The 13980-nt window shown below is 43.4% G+C and overlaps 3 protein-coding genes across 6 annotated transcripts; 2 read left to right on the top strand and 1 right to left on the bottom strand.

Moving 5' to 3' along the window:
* Window positions 1–562: 562 nt before the first annotated feature.
* Window positions 563–7044, top strand: zgc:92313 (uncharacterized protein LOC436869 homolog). The gene is made up of 7 exons (XM_057026871.1): window positions 563–637; window positions 3365–3439; window positions 3616–3725; window positions 3889–3968; window positions 4361–4632; window positions 5319–5479; window positions 5645–7044. The coding sequence occupies exons 2-7, from the start codon at window positions 3394–3396 to the stop codon at window positions 5897–5899; spliced, it is 924 nt and encodes a 307-aa protein (XP_056882851.1). The 5' UTR covers window positions 563–637; window positions 3365–3393; the 3' UTR covers window positions 5900–7044.
* On the bottom strand, window positions 6313–13159 carry mapk7 (mitogen-activated protein kinase 7). Of its 4 annotated transcripts, none has more exons than XM_057026840.1 (7): window positions 12991–13159; window positions 10533–10813; window positions 10254–10419; window positions 8587–10106; window positions 7415–8496; window positions 7143–7273; window positions 6313–6639 (listed from the first exon to the last, which is right to left on the bottom strand). In XM_057026840.1, exons 2-7 carry the CDS (start codon window positions 10807–10809, stop codon window positions 6492–6494), a joined length of 3324 nt encoding a protein of 1107 aa, XP_056882820.1. In that variant the 5' UTR covers window positions 10810–10813; window positions 12991–13159; the 3' UTR covers window positions 6313–6491. The 4 variants fall into 4 exon arrangements, with proteins under 4 accessions (XP_056882820.1, XP_056882814.1, XP_056882828.1 ...); XM_057026834.1 differs by lacking the exon at window positions 12991–13159 and adding an exon at window positions 11425–11668; XM_057026848.1 differs by lacking the exon at window positions 12991–13159 and adding an exon at window positions 11429–11662.
* vkorc1 (vitamin K epoxide reductase complex, subunit 1) lies at window positions 11713–13634 on the top strand. The gene is made up of 3 exons (XM_057026882.1): window positions 11713–12538; window positions 12714–12823; window positions 13003–13634. Exons 1-3 carry the CDS (start codon window positions 12369–12371, stop codon window positions 13212–13214), a joined length of 492 nt encoding a protein of 163 aa, XP_056882862.1. The 5' UTR covers window positions 11713–12368; the 3' UTR covers window positions 13215–13634.
* Window positions 13635–13980: the final 346 nt, after the last annotated feature.

Raw genomic sequence — 13980 nt, 5'->3', positions numbered from 1 at the left:
CTCTCCTAAGAACACCTGTGTTGTTCTCTGTCTTTATTGTTCCACCGACAATAAAGACAGACAGTCGGTGTTAATCCCCCCCCCCCCCCCCACACACACACACACAGACACACAGACACACACACAAACACACAGCCACACACACGCACACGCACACGCCCTAACCCTAGCCGGTTAAGAGATGACCAAGAAGAAGCAGGGATGATGCAGGGAAGCGGTCAGCAGTGAGGAGGAAGGGATGATGCTGGTATGATGGTACTTATGTTGGAAAGAAGGCGAGAAAAAAGAGTGAAAACAGAGTTAAATATATTTCTTTTTTCTGTAGAAAGGGAAGGAAGTGGCAAGAGATGGAAGATGGAAGCAGAAGGGAGAGATAAAGAGAGTGAAGAGGAAGTATGTGACTTTGGGGTGGGTGCAGGGGCTTAGGGATGGGGAGGGTGCCAGCTTGTTTTATTTCCGGTTGACAAGACTTTGCGCTCCCTTTCTCTCTGTCGCTCCCTCTCTCTTTCATACTATGCTATTCTTTCTCTGCTGCCCCCATTGCTCTCTCGCTCTCTCTCTCTTTGCCCTCCTCTTCCTCTGTTGCTTGCCTCTAAGACGTACCTTGGAGAAAGAAAAGGACCTGACAAGTTCAAAGGTAAAAAAGTAAGATCGACCGTGAAGGAAACACTCAGACACACACTGCCTTTACTCCAGTAATAATACAACTGGTTTATTTACATTAACAAAATCACCTAATCGGCAATAAAACTTTGAAAAGGATTAATGTTGGCACGTTGAAATATTATAATGTTTTACATGTTAAAAGATCATTATATTAATATTATTACCTATATTTGTCGAGTAGACAAAGAGACAGAGTAAATTAACAAATAAATAAAAATAACAAGTAATATGTAAATATAAGTGCAAACAAAATAAATGTCATAGCATACTCTATACTGTGTTTTATTTCAATTCCATTTATTTGTATTTTCTTGGCATTAGTACTTGTGCTTTGTAAAGTATCAAAGTGAAGATTTTGAGCTTCAAAATACTTTTTTTTTCTAAAATTTGGAGCTTTAGTACTTTGAAATTATCCATCAGAGGAAATGATGTGTGTGAAGGAAAGTTAAGCAGCAAACTTTGACTGATGGTGAAGTGGCCATAAACACACTGCCTTAATCTCCCATCACACCCTTTTGTTTTGCCTTTAACAGGAAGCCGTGCCTGTCTTTCATTGTGTTCCAGTTGTTGTAGTGGGGCTTAACCTATGTGATCACTGTGTGCTGCTGAGTGTAACAATGTTCGTGTATGCATGCGTGACAGAGAGGGGGAGGTAGGGGCGGGGGGGGGGGGGGGGGGGAGATGGCTGCATGCTTTGCTGCAAAGATTCATAGCTCCAGGACATGAAATTTTTTTAGTGCATCTTGTTAGTTCAGTCCTGTCACCTCTCTCCCTCTCCCTCCCTCTCTCACCATCCCTTGCTTTTTCATCGCTAAAGGGGGGATGGGGAAGGGGAGGTGGACGGAGCTGGAAGGGGAGAAAAGTCGAGTGGGGGGGTGATGGCGGTGGAGGCAATCGCCATGGTTACAATGCCACCACAAATATTCATCAAATCTTTAAAATACAAACAAATGGGAGTGCATTATAATTGCCCTTCCTGGGTGGGCCCTGTAATGCCTTCATATATTATGACTGAGGTGAGTGGAGATAAGGGGGTGCACACACTATAAGACACAGTTAGGAGGTTTTTAAAAAGTGATTATCAGCTGGCCATTTTAGGTGCGTGTGTTTGGAGGGTATGTGTGTGACTTTCCTGTTACCTGTTTATGGAATTCCCTGTGAGTTCTTTTCACAAGTCTTTCATCTCTTTATCTTTGTCCCTCCATCTCTCGCTCTTCCTCTGCTGTTGTGTAGCCCCAGGCGATACCGTGATGTGTCCTCCCTCTGTCCCTCCCTCCCTCTCTCTCTGTCCCTGTCACCTTCAATTGCTCTGTGAAACTAGACACAGTGCCTGGGGCAGGGAGGGTGGGAGAGACGCAGGGAGGGAGGGAGGGAGAGGAGGAAAAGAGAGAAGGGAAGAGAGAAACAGCTTTGTAGACAGAGGAAATAATCATTTGGTGTCACATAAAAAAGGAAGTGAATAAATACATTTAAAATGTGTGGCACACTAAACACCCTCAAACAAGTCAAGGATGATCTTCACAACACAACTAAAAACATTAAAACACACCTTTTTGATAGTGACACGCATTTAATAAACTGAGAACAATTTTATTTATGACCACTACAGCTGACTGTTCAATTACCTTCCAATAAGAAGTCAAGATCTGCAATCAACACATTATCCATGCTCTCCTCATCCCAACCCTAATCCACCGGTTTTACAAGTTTTTCTGCAGCCACTTGTGCTTCATATTTGTTACAACAAGCACAATGTAGTCATGCAGAAAGCAGACATTTTCACCATGCTCCACTTAATATTTAATACAAATTTAGTATTGTCATTTTCCCCTTTTTCCCATAGATTTTGTGGTAATCCAGCATTTATAGAAGGAGCAAAAAATACTTTAGCTTTTCAATTGTTACAGTGGGGGGAAAGGTCAGAAGGTCAAGCAGAGGTCCAGATAGAAATCCAAAGACAGATTGCTTTCAAATTCTGGTTCATGAACTGTTACTGTGAGTTTATACTGGGGTGAAATACTATTGTGGAGCAGCATCTAACTTATCCCACAGAGGGCATTGCTATGGGCAAGTAGCCAAGGTCAAAAGGCCAAGAGAAGCAAGACGAGAAAAAAAATTGAATTGCATTAAAGAAAAGAAGCAGCAGAATAACAGCCTCGCACAGTCATTGAAAGATCACTGAAAGCCTCCATAAACATTCCTCGGAAATTGGCTCGAGTGACTCTCTTCCAGTAGGAGTGCATTATGAGATGTGGTTTATTTAGCTTTAGGAAAGTGAAGCCGAAACTGAAGATGCTGAAATAGCCTGCACCGTGCTGGAGAACCTGACTATTTAGCCTCGATCCAGTCAAATATAATACGGTGGATCTGATTGGTCCGCTGTTAAATCTCTTCAACAATTGGCTGAGACGGCGTAAGAAGGCGGGGCGGAAAGTTTAATTGGGTGTAGCCAGAAAAGACAGGTATTTGGTTGTTCCTGGCCGAACCGTTTTCGGTGAATTTGTTGCTTTTTTAAGGTTAAACTCGGATAAAAGGAAGACAACGTTCGACGTTGAAAAAACAGAGGCGACTTAAAATAAATAAATAAATAGATTTAAAAAGAAAAAAAATTACAACGCTGCTATTCACCTGGGAAGGAAAAAAGGTGGATTTAACGATTCGGGGAAAAATCTTGTTTTTCGTGTTTCACGTTTCGCAGGAACTCCAATCAACTCTTAGAACAAGAAAATGTCGTTTAAAGTCCTGTTTCCAGCCATTTTATTGTTCGTTTCGGGTGAGTAACCTAATCTCCGTCGTGCACCCCTATCCCCCTCCTTCCATTTTCGCCACGTTTGTTCCTGGTGCACCTGTGCGGTAACACCTGTGCATTGTTATTTGAAGTGAAAACACCAAGTCCTTTCGAGTTGATGTCTTTGTAAGTTTGAAAAACAGGCGTGCACTCTACTGTAGGTATCATGGTTAACGGGAAAGATTGCGGCCGACCACCGTTACTGGAGAACAGGATCGTGGGTGGGGCAGACGCTGCGGAGGGACATTGGCCATGGCAGGTGGACGTCCAGGTGAGTGCCTCTGAACAGCACAACTCCAAGATCATTTTTCACTAAAGTGGAGCGGTGTGGTTTAGTTTTAGCCTTATTTTTTCCCCCAACTTGACCTGCTGAGAGCGGCCTTTTGCTGGTGATGCAGGTTTGACTCACTCCCTTTTGTCCCCTCGGCCTCCAGACATCCAGTAATGTTCATATCTGTGGAGGCTCCATCATCTCTGAGAAGTGGATCCTATCAGCTGCTCACTGTTTCCCCAAGTAAGAAAACAAATGACAGAAAAATCAGCAGGTGAATTCTGAGTTCTGACACAAGCGCACACACACGCACACGTCCACACACACTCTGCTGTTCTGTGTGCTGCAATAGTTATTATGGTGGATTTCTTGTGGTTTCGGTAAAGCCCTTGAGGAAAGGGGACTTTTTAAGCAGAATGTGACCTATTTTATATTTACGTAAGCTTGACTGTATCTCCTTTCTGCTGTCAGTGTTATACTTGATCTGGTGACACTTTTGTCCATCTGAAGCTGTTACGAGGTTAATTTATGCATCAATTGTTGCTTTCATTACCTCTTTTTTTAAGCCATTTCAATAGCTACTGACACTTTGAAATGCATGGTTGTAAATTTCCTGACCATTTCTCTTCTTCCAGTCCCTCTGATGTGAGCTCTTACATCATCTACGTTGGTCGGCACCAGCTCAATGGCTTCAACATTCATGATTCATCACATCGAGTGAGGCAGGTCATAGTACCGTCAGGTTATGTGGAACCTCACAGTGGACAGGATGTAGCCTTGGTGGAGCTGTCCACCCCGATAACCTGGTCAGATTATGCCAGTCCCATCTGCCTTCCGTCCTCTGGCACCTTGTTTCCAAGTGGCATGCAGTGCTATGTCACCGGCTGGGGGAACATCCGGGATGACGGTAGGTGTTTTTCATTTTAATCTGTTAATCTAATTTAATAAACACGGTGCATTAATTAGTATTTTTATACAGTAAATGGTGGTGTCACCCTCTCCTGGCCTGGGATTAAATTACCCACAAAGAAAAATGTTTTTTAGATGCATGTGCAGTGATGCACCACAATGGGAAGACACTACATGCTAGCACGTTCAGATGGCAGATTGCTGACTGTTTGATAAACCTGCAACACTGTGCACCTGTTGACATGCTCTTAACCCATGAACAGGCTAAGAAGATCATTGTTGAAACTCTTGGAGTGTGTCCAAAACTCCATATTGTCATTATGATTGGCTTGTGTGTGGGTTTTTACTATTGAGCTGTGATATAACCAGCGTTTAGGGTTTCAAATGAATCATCCTGGTTTTACTTTACTGGTATCACCTACTTTAAAAAAATAAAAAAAAATTAAACTGTTTAGTAACAATCCATTATCTTATCCATTATATATGTGTTGTTTTTAGTACAGAAGCTGTGGAACTGGGCTTTAATTTTGTAATATAAAATAACATTTTGTACAAATGTACAGAAAACATAGTAGAAAATTGAAAGATGAGACTATTTAAAATGACATGAAATGCAACAATCCTCTGTAAATTGAAGCTTATAGATTACAAATGGCATTTCTGCATATGTGGTGTCATATTTAGTGCCGCTGCAAGGATTGGGAACGCTGCAGGAAGTGCAGGTGCCAATCATCTCCCAAAGTTCATGTCAGGAGATGTACTCGCTGGACCCGAAAGATAAGGTGGACATCCTGTATGACATGATCTGCGCAGGATACCAGGAGGGCGGCAAAGACTCCTGCCAGGTGCTGTTGATTCAACTGTCTGTGCAGACTCACAAAAGCACACTCGCTTAGGTGGACAGAAGAAAGACACATTAAGTTCCTCATGTAGCTTGCAGCACTTATTGAGCACTTTAAAACCTGCTGCTGAAAACTGAGCCACTCTGCCTGCTTCTGTGGTGTGTTTAGGGAGATTCAGGAGGACCCCTCGTCTGCCAGATGGTGAACGGGACCTGGGTTCAAGCTGGAGTGGTGAGCTTTGGAGAAGGTTGCGCTCACAGGAACAAACCAGGCGTGTACGCCAGACTGACCACCTTCACAGGCTTCCTCACCAACATGGTACCGGAGCTCAGGCTGTATGGCCAAGCGAATCAGAACTGGTGTGGGAGAAATGCATTGTTGGTCGGCTGTCTGTCATTGTTCCTCATCCTACTTCAGAGATAAGTATCCTAGAAAATGGGCTGTCTGATGGGACCAACAACTAAACCAAATGAAGGAGGGGCTCACTTGTAATAAAAAAATGTACCCTATGTGCACATGAAGCCTTAAATATGAAATGTAAAAAAAAAAAAAAAAAATTTTATAGCCAAAACTCTGCCCTGTGATTTTATAATCAAAGTAAGTAGGATGGGTTTTAGATTTTAAATCAAAATTGTCAATAAATGATATGTTCTGTATTTGAAATGAATTGTTAATTTCTTAAAATCAGGTCAGCACTGAGTTAAACTTGGTCTGGAAATATTTTACTGGATCTCCAGTTTCACTTGATTTCTGTTATTCTTTTACAGCCACTAGTGTCAGTACTGCGGCAGTTCCTGTTAGTCTCATGTTTCACAGCAATTTTGATTACACAGAGATGGCTGGTGATTGATTCTTTATTATAAAGACAATGGAGCCTGTTTCCATCGTAAAAAAGACTGTCATGAAGACGAGACCATAACAAAGCTGGCATCAGATTTAAGACAACCGTGTTTTACGGCTGATTTTCATGCCTAAAACAAAAGCTTTGTCTAAAAAAGGTCCACAGGGTTGAAAGTCAGGCATCGGAAGGGATGGAATCAGAGAGGATCATGGGAGAACCCAGCTGCAATTCCTGCTGCAGAGATTCCAGATCAGCTGGAGTCATGCGATGAACCTCATTCCAGTCTGATAAGAGTGATGCTGAGAGGGGGGCCGAGTCAAAACTGAAGCAAAAGATAGAAAAATGTCTTAGTGAATGCCCTTTGACAAAACATATGTCTGCAGCTTATCGGAGTTTGGGAAAATCACTTGCAGGTCTGATTGATTTGACATCTAGATTACATCTTACTTTAAAGGAGGTCTATAAATGGAGTAGTGTAGGAGAAGGAATGTATGTGCTGCTGCTGACCTTAATTTAATGCATAACTATTAATTCATACCCTCCTTTTTTAGAACAAAATGAACTGATATAATGCACCTAATTATGTGGGTGAATACAACACAATGATTGCAGAGAAAATACTAGTTCCTGATCTGCTGAACACCACACATTAATTACTATACTGTTACATCACTATAGCTGTTACAATTGTCTTTGTTAAATAAAATATTGACTTTTTGATGAATAATTGCCTCTTTTTTTCTACTGGGAGGAAAAAAAAAAAAAAAAACACATTGTATGGTCTTATTCAGGTTACACAATCTCAGAGATGCCCTCTAAAGTCACCTGTCTCGGTCATAGTGTTGCAGATCTGTGAGCGACTGGTTAAGAAGGTCATCAAGGTCAAAGCCCACGCCGTAGCCCGCCCCACTGCCTTTAGGTGTAACTGAGAACACGGGGGGCAAAACATCCTCTACCTGATGGGACAAAAGGATGAAATATTGGTTCAGTCACCTTTTAAAGCAAGACACCGATTATATAATGTGGTTTAACTGTAATTGATGATACTGTTGACAAATAACCTCAAACGTTTGAGAGCAGATAAAGCTGAGGCACACCTGTGACTTTGACAGCTGCAGTGTAACTGTATGGATGTCGGGGGCCATGGTGGGCCCTTGCTGGCCAGTATCTGTGAATCCTAAACTGGGTTGAGGCTGTGATGGCACACCCAAAGCCCCAGTGAGAGGATTTGTGGCCCGTGGTCCGGATTTCTCTTCCACAGAGGGACAGAGCTTCTCCATCGGCCCCGTGCTCGCAGCGGAGGGGTTCTGCTGCGAGCTGAGGTTATTCTGCCCACCAATGTCTGCGGATGCATTTTTTTCTATTGTGGTTTGTGTCAGAGCTTTGGTCGAAAAAGCCTCCAAGGGAATTAGTTGTGGCTGGGCGTCGGGCTGGGTTTGAGGTTTGAGCTGGGGCTGAAGGAAGCTTGTCCTCGCAGGCTGTAGTTTGCTTTTGGGCTGTGACTGCTGCGGTTGCCCGCCCCAATTCCCCAAACAGCCGAAACCACTATGTCCACTGCCCTCACTGTGAGGTTTGAGCATGTTGTTCTTACCGAAGCCGCTGGTGCCGCTTATTATATCCATCCCTGTGCTTACAGCAACAGCGATATCTGCTGGAGGCTTCGACTGGCTCATAGAAAAAAGTAGCGGTGGTTGCGGGGTGTTGGTAGGATGAAACACACTTGGCTCATTGGCTCTGTCAGCCTCATCAGAGATGAACTGCTGATGAGACTGAAGCTTCCTCAGCACTTTTTCTGTTTTACTACTCGGTAATCTTTGAGCGGTTTCACCTTTAGCTACGCACTGGAGTGAGTTCATATTACAGTCCTTATTCTTCCCTCCGTCCTTATTGGGAATCTGGGTTTTGTCATTACATCTGTCCATCATCATGGTCCAACGCTGCAACAGGCTTTTGTCATTGTCACTCAGTAAAACCCCGCCTAGCGAGTCCCCCTCTCTTCTCTCCTTCTCTTTCATTTTCCTCTCCCGCTCCCTTGCACGTTCCTGCCTCTTTCTTCGCTTTTCCTCTCTTTCTCTTTGACGCTCCTGTGCTGTGACAGGCTTCCGATGCTCTGCAACTGAAGACAGGGAGGATAATACACCTGCACCAGGGTCGATGCCCAAAGCAGCGGAACCCCCATCTGCAATGAAGAAATCTTTTTTTCAGATAAAGGTGGTCCAAAGAAAGATGTGAATTGGAATGAAGTATAAAGTCAAAAAGGTGAACTCACCACCCCTGGCTTTATTTCTGAGAGCTGATTTCAGCAAGGCTGCTTTAAGGGCAGCTTTGGTATCCTCTGAAATGGCGCCTTCTTTTCTGGGTCCCTCTCCTGCACCTGGTGGAGGCCTGACATTCTTTGACAGTGACTGTGATAGGGACTTAGACAGCGACTGAGCCTGTGCCGCAGACAGAGACAGAGAAGGCACCGTTGTGGGAAGGGGTGTCAAGGTTTGTGCTGGCCTTGTAGGAATGGAGATGGGTGCCTGGGTCACGGCCTGGCTCTGGGTGGGTTGAGTCAGAGGAGCCTGACTGCTGGTGAGCTGTTCCTGTGCCTCAGTGTCTCTCATTGTATCTGATGGTGTGTCATGACTGGACACTGGTGTTGTTAGATCTATCGTCTCCGGCTGACCACTCTCCGAGTTTGCACTGGGCATGTCTACATCAACTGGGTCACTCTTGGAGAGGAGCGACAAATTATGGGCGACGTGAGGTGGTCCTATTTCTAAAACGGATGCAGGTTTATTAAAGTTTTGCAGGTGATTTGTAAATGAGTGATTCCCTTCTGCTTGTGTGCGAGCTTGCTGTTGCAAAGATTTTGCTTGTGCTGCTTGAGGGTGCTGTGCCATTGGAACCAGGGTTGACTTATTCAGATTACCACCTGAGGGAGTAGCAGAGCACTGGTTATTACCTTGTGCTGCCGTTCTGCCATTTTCCCTTAAAGGCCTGAACTGGAGCTTTTGACGACAGGTCTGTTTACTTTGATGAAAGTCCTGTATCTCAATCAGAATTGCCTCTTTAATTTGTTCCTTGCTCATTGAAAGTTTGTCAAATTCAAAGTCAAATGCTGGGACGCAAGTTGGTTCATCATCTGGGTCATGGTACTTCGCCAGGTACGGATGCTCCAGTGCCTGTGTGACACTGATTCTGTCATGGGGGTCAAAGTGCAACATGGCTGCCAACAAGTCCAGAGCCTCTTGTTCAGCTTGTGGGTACAGTTTGGACAAAGGCACAGCAGCACGTGACGGAAGATTCTGAACATAAGAGCGCACTCTATCTGATGTAATGCCGCCGATCAGTATCTCGGGAGGAGTCCCTAACACAGAAAGAATCAGCTGAAGCTGGTGGAGGTAGTGCTTCCCACGAAAAAGCTGCTTACGTCCCAACATTTCTGCAAAGATACAGCCCACAGACCACAGGTCAATGGCCAAGCTGTAATGATTCAAGGACAGCAGGAGTTCGGGAGCGCGGTACCATCGAGTCGCCACATATTCGGTCATAAAAGAGTGGCAGTCCTCGGGGTGTGAACTCAGACCCCTTGCCATGCCGAAATCACCAATTTTTAGTTCGCAGTTTTCATTCACCAACAAGTTGGATGGTTTGAGGTCACGGTGGATGACATTGGCAGAATGCACATACTTAAGGCCACGCAGGAGCTGGTACAGGAAGTATCGGGTGTGCTCTGGGGTGAGTGTCTGTGCCGAATGTATGATTTGATGCAAGTCACTCTCCATAAGGTCCAGCACCACGTATCTGCACAGACAGGAAGGTAGAAAATTGAGATGAACTCAGTGGGATATTTTGGTCAATTTCTAGATGTAAAGCACATAAAAAGATTTCTATTCAGAAAAGCAAGTTTCTGTTATTCAGTACACTTTAATTTGGAACCAGGGTACATACACAGACTTGAAGGCAGAGTGAGGAAGGTTAGGCTGTAGGATGTCTTTGATGGCGATAATGTTGTCATGTTTGAAGTGCTTGAGAATTTTCAGCTCTCTCAGTGTGCGTTTGGCATTTGTCACTACTTCAAAAACATTGGAGATCTTCTTTATTGCCACCTTCTGACCTGTGTGAAATGTAAATACAGTGTGAGAGAGGGCAGCAGCACAGGACGGAGCGTCACATTCAAGTCACAGTGTTCTACAGTGAGTTCACTTCTGACACTGTTGTCAGTCCTACCGTTGTCCCGTCTCCTGGCAGATGAAACAACACCATAAGCCCCCGTTCCGATTTTTTCTATGACGTCGTACTCTTCTCCCACGTCGAACTTGACGTCCAGAGAGTGTGCCTTAAGTAGAGCCAAGTTTTTAGCGGCTGTGCTGGCGTCGGTGGAGTCTTCTGTTTCCTGAATGCCACGATGGTTCTGCTTTTCTCCGTTTGGGTCCTCGGCTCCTCCAACAGATGACATGGCCACAGAGTGGCCGTTTTTACCTTCAATGCCCTCCTTAGTCGACATGTTTCTACAAAGAATCAAAAGTAACAGCAATACTGGGTCAGTCAATGATATTACAGCTTTTTTTCTACATGCAAGTATGAGCATCTCTACACCATCAGCAACAGTAAGTAAAATAAACATGATTGTGTTTGACTGAACAGCTTTAATGTGTTTCTAAATAATAGAGTAAGCTGGTTGAACGCCAGTAAACAGTTGCTCTTTTGTCTTAACTGTGACTTAAATTTGGCGCTCAGTAATTAAATTATGGCTCAGTAATTAAAGTTGAAGACAAATAATCGGAGACGACAGCTACACGTGTATATACTCCTGTACATATGCAATACCAGATGAGGCTAATGGTTTGCAACCTTTTGATAACAATATTCAACATTAATGTGTGCCCTGAAAATAGAAAATGATGCCAAATCGACAATCGCGGCACAATAACGTCAAATATTAGGCCTTAATTTAAAAAGCTAAACCTGTAGATCTCGAGCCAAAACTCCTCGATTTGGAGTAGAAGGGGAAAAGTGGGACACGTAAATCCGAAGATCTGACTTTAATTAGGATGTAGGTTTGAGCTGACAGTCGATTTAAAAGGCCATAAACTATTAAAAGATGAAGAAATAGCCTTACCCACTTTTGACGCAGGGGCGTAGTCTACCTGAAACTCGGGATTTCTGAAACCGTTAACAATTAAACCATACTTTTCTAGACTTTCACTCGCCAAACGCACTGAATAATGACGCATTTCAAATCTACAGTATGTGTTTGATAATTTGTTAGCCACCCACTGCACCAGGATTAACGTTTTAATCGCATAGTATCAAGGCTATCGCTTGTTTCTGTACGCCCTTTCCTCGTGCATTTCCGCGTTACAGTTGATTGGCGTGTGGCGAGCCAATGAGGTGCAGCCATGTCTCTAAGACGATCCAATGGCAGAAGAGCGCGTCAAAGAAGGCGGGACAGCGGGGCAGACAGTAGGGTCTCTGTGTGTTTTTTCCCCTTTTGGGGGGAGGTGACGCCGTTTTCCAGAAATTAATTTAGGAGGGTCTTACTTGGCTCTCATCACCTGGAGTTAAATTTATGAACGTATGATAAATTTAAGTCGCAGTCACCGAAATACTGACCATTTCTCAGACCCCTTTTGCCTAAATGCCTTTGTATCATTAGAAGTAATTACTCAAAACATTAAAAAACATATTACACCTCACCTAACTATCACCTAAACAGAGGTACTTACAATGTTACGCAACAACATTTGCTTAAATTGTGATATAAATTTTGATTAAGGGTTGAATTATCTTCTGTATATCATTTTGTGATACATCAGATGTATATAGTAATTGCACACAGTTTGAAGTCCACAGTAATAACAGAGTAGACGCCCCTCTGGCTGCTGGAACATCTGGACTGGACTGTCCAATCACAGACGGCGACCAAAATCCATCAGACCAATCAAAAGTCGGGACCCTACTTTTAACACGTCGCCTGGAAGTCTGTTTATAGTCCAAGCTGAAGGGAAACCGTCTCTTTTCCATTTGATTGGTCCTAAAGTGGCCATCTGAGCAGAAACAGCCATGGCGATCCCCACATGGGAGAGAAAAGTGCGCATATTTCTCTGTGTTTTTGGATTAGTTTTGTCTGTTTACGCGCTCCACGTCGAGCTATCCCGAGAGAGAAACCCGGATTACAGGGCGATGTGCGACCTGGGGGAGTCTGTGAGCTGCTCTAAGGTTTTCAGCTCCAGGTATGATTTTCATTCCTCGAACCGCCTCTTGAAAACTCACTTCTATTTAATCATTTTACATTTTTGAATATTTGAGAGAACTGTTTGCAATCACTGCCACGTGTTGCCACGGCCACACAATCAATAGCAGTTAGTTCACATTCGTGCTCATAACTTAACATATAACTTGTTGCAGATGGGGACGGGGTTTTGGCCTAGTCCAGTACTTTGTTGACAAAGATAGCCCTCTGAACCAGCCCAACAGTGTGCTTGGCATCATTTTTTACACTCTGCAGATGTGTCTTGGTAAGTTTTTCATTGTTATGCAAATTGCAATGTAATCAAAATACTTATTTCCATGCAAAGTGGATAGTCTGCGTTTAATATTTTCTTAAATATAAATAGATGTGATTGTATTTTTTTTTAAGTAGGTTTGTGAACACATTTTATGCGCATTGATAAACTGTACTTACTCTTAATTGCAGGACTGTCTCTGTCCAGAAAAGCTGCGCTGTTTTTAGTCTTCTCCTCCTGGGTGTCTGTGGCCGGCTCCCTCTATCTGGCATCGATTCTAGCGTTTGTTCTGGGAGACTTCTGTATGGTCTGTGTGTCAACATATCTTGTTAACTTCGTACTGCTCTTCACTAACCTGAAACGACGGAGAGCAATTGAAGGACTGAAGGAGAAGTCTGGATAGAATGTGTTCCCACTGAAATCCAGCACCAACAGGAGGTGCGACTAAACTGACGCCAGGCTGGATGTGAAACAGAAGAAGAGAAAACATTGTCGAAATAAGACTGCAGGACATTTCGGAAGCACAAACTTTCACAGAAACGTCATCGGTGACGTCTTTCTACTAAAATACTAACAATTATAATTGCTCAACTTAACCAGAAGATGGCGATACATTTCAGGGTGAGCGCAAAGATCGCTCCACTCCTCTCAACAAATATATCGCCATGCCAGATCGAGCTTAACACATTAAACACTGCCAGCGTTTTGAAGAGTATTCATTCGAAGTTCCTCAAACTTAAAATAATATTTTCGCATTAGCTGATTCATTGTTATCAAACTACTGAGCATATAAGATTGACGAATAAAAGCTTCCCTTTAGTCATTTCAGTTCTCTTCTCATTGTACGCATTAAAAACACAATATTGAAATGTTTTGGCAATGTTAATATTTTAAGTGTGTGCAGCTTTCAACTTTACTCACAGAATGTCTATTTTTTAAAAAATTCAATCTTCTGTGTGTATGTGTGGACGAGAGATGATTTTTTTTAACAGTTACGCAAGATGTGTCCACTATACCCGCTGTTCCAGTATTCATCGATAGGCGGCGTAGTTTCGCCTCAAATTGCCGAAACCACCTTCGAGTCACCGTACATGTGGGTCAGATTTAGTGTACTTTGCTCTCAGCTGATCGAAGCATAATCAAGCCAACCTTTCTGAGTCACGTTTACT

Source organism: Takifugu flavidus, chromosome 1 (genome assembly GCF_003711565.1).
Source record: "Takifugu flavidus isolate HTHZ2018 chromosome 1, ASM371156v2, whole genome shotgun sequence".
Lineage (NCBI taxonomy): Eukaryota > Metazoa > Chordata > Actinopteri > Tetraodontiformes > Tetraodontidae > Takifugu > Takifugu flavidus.
The sequence above is the reverse complement of the archived record's forward strand: the minus strand, read 5'-3'. Positions and strand labels throughout refer to the sequence as shown.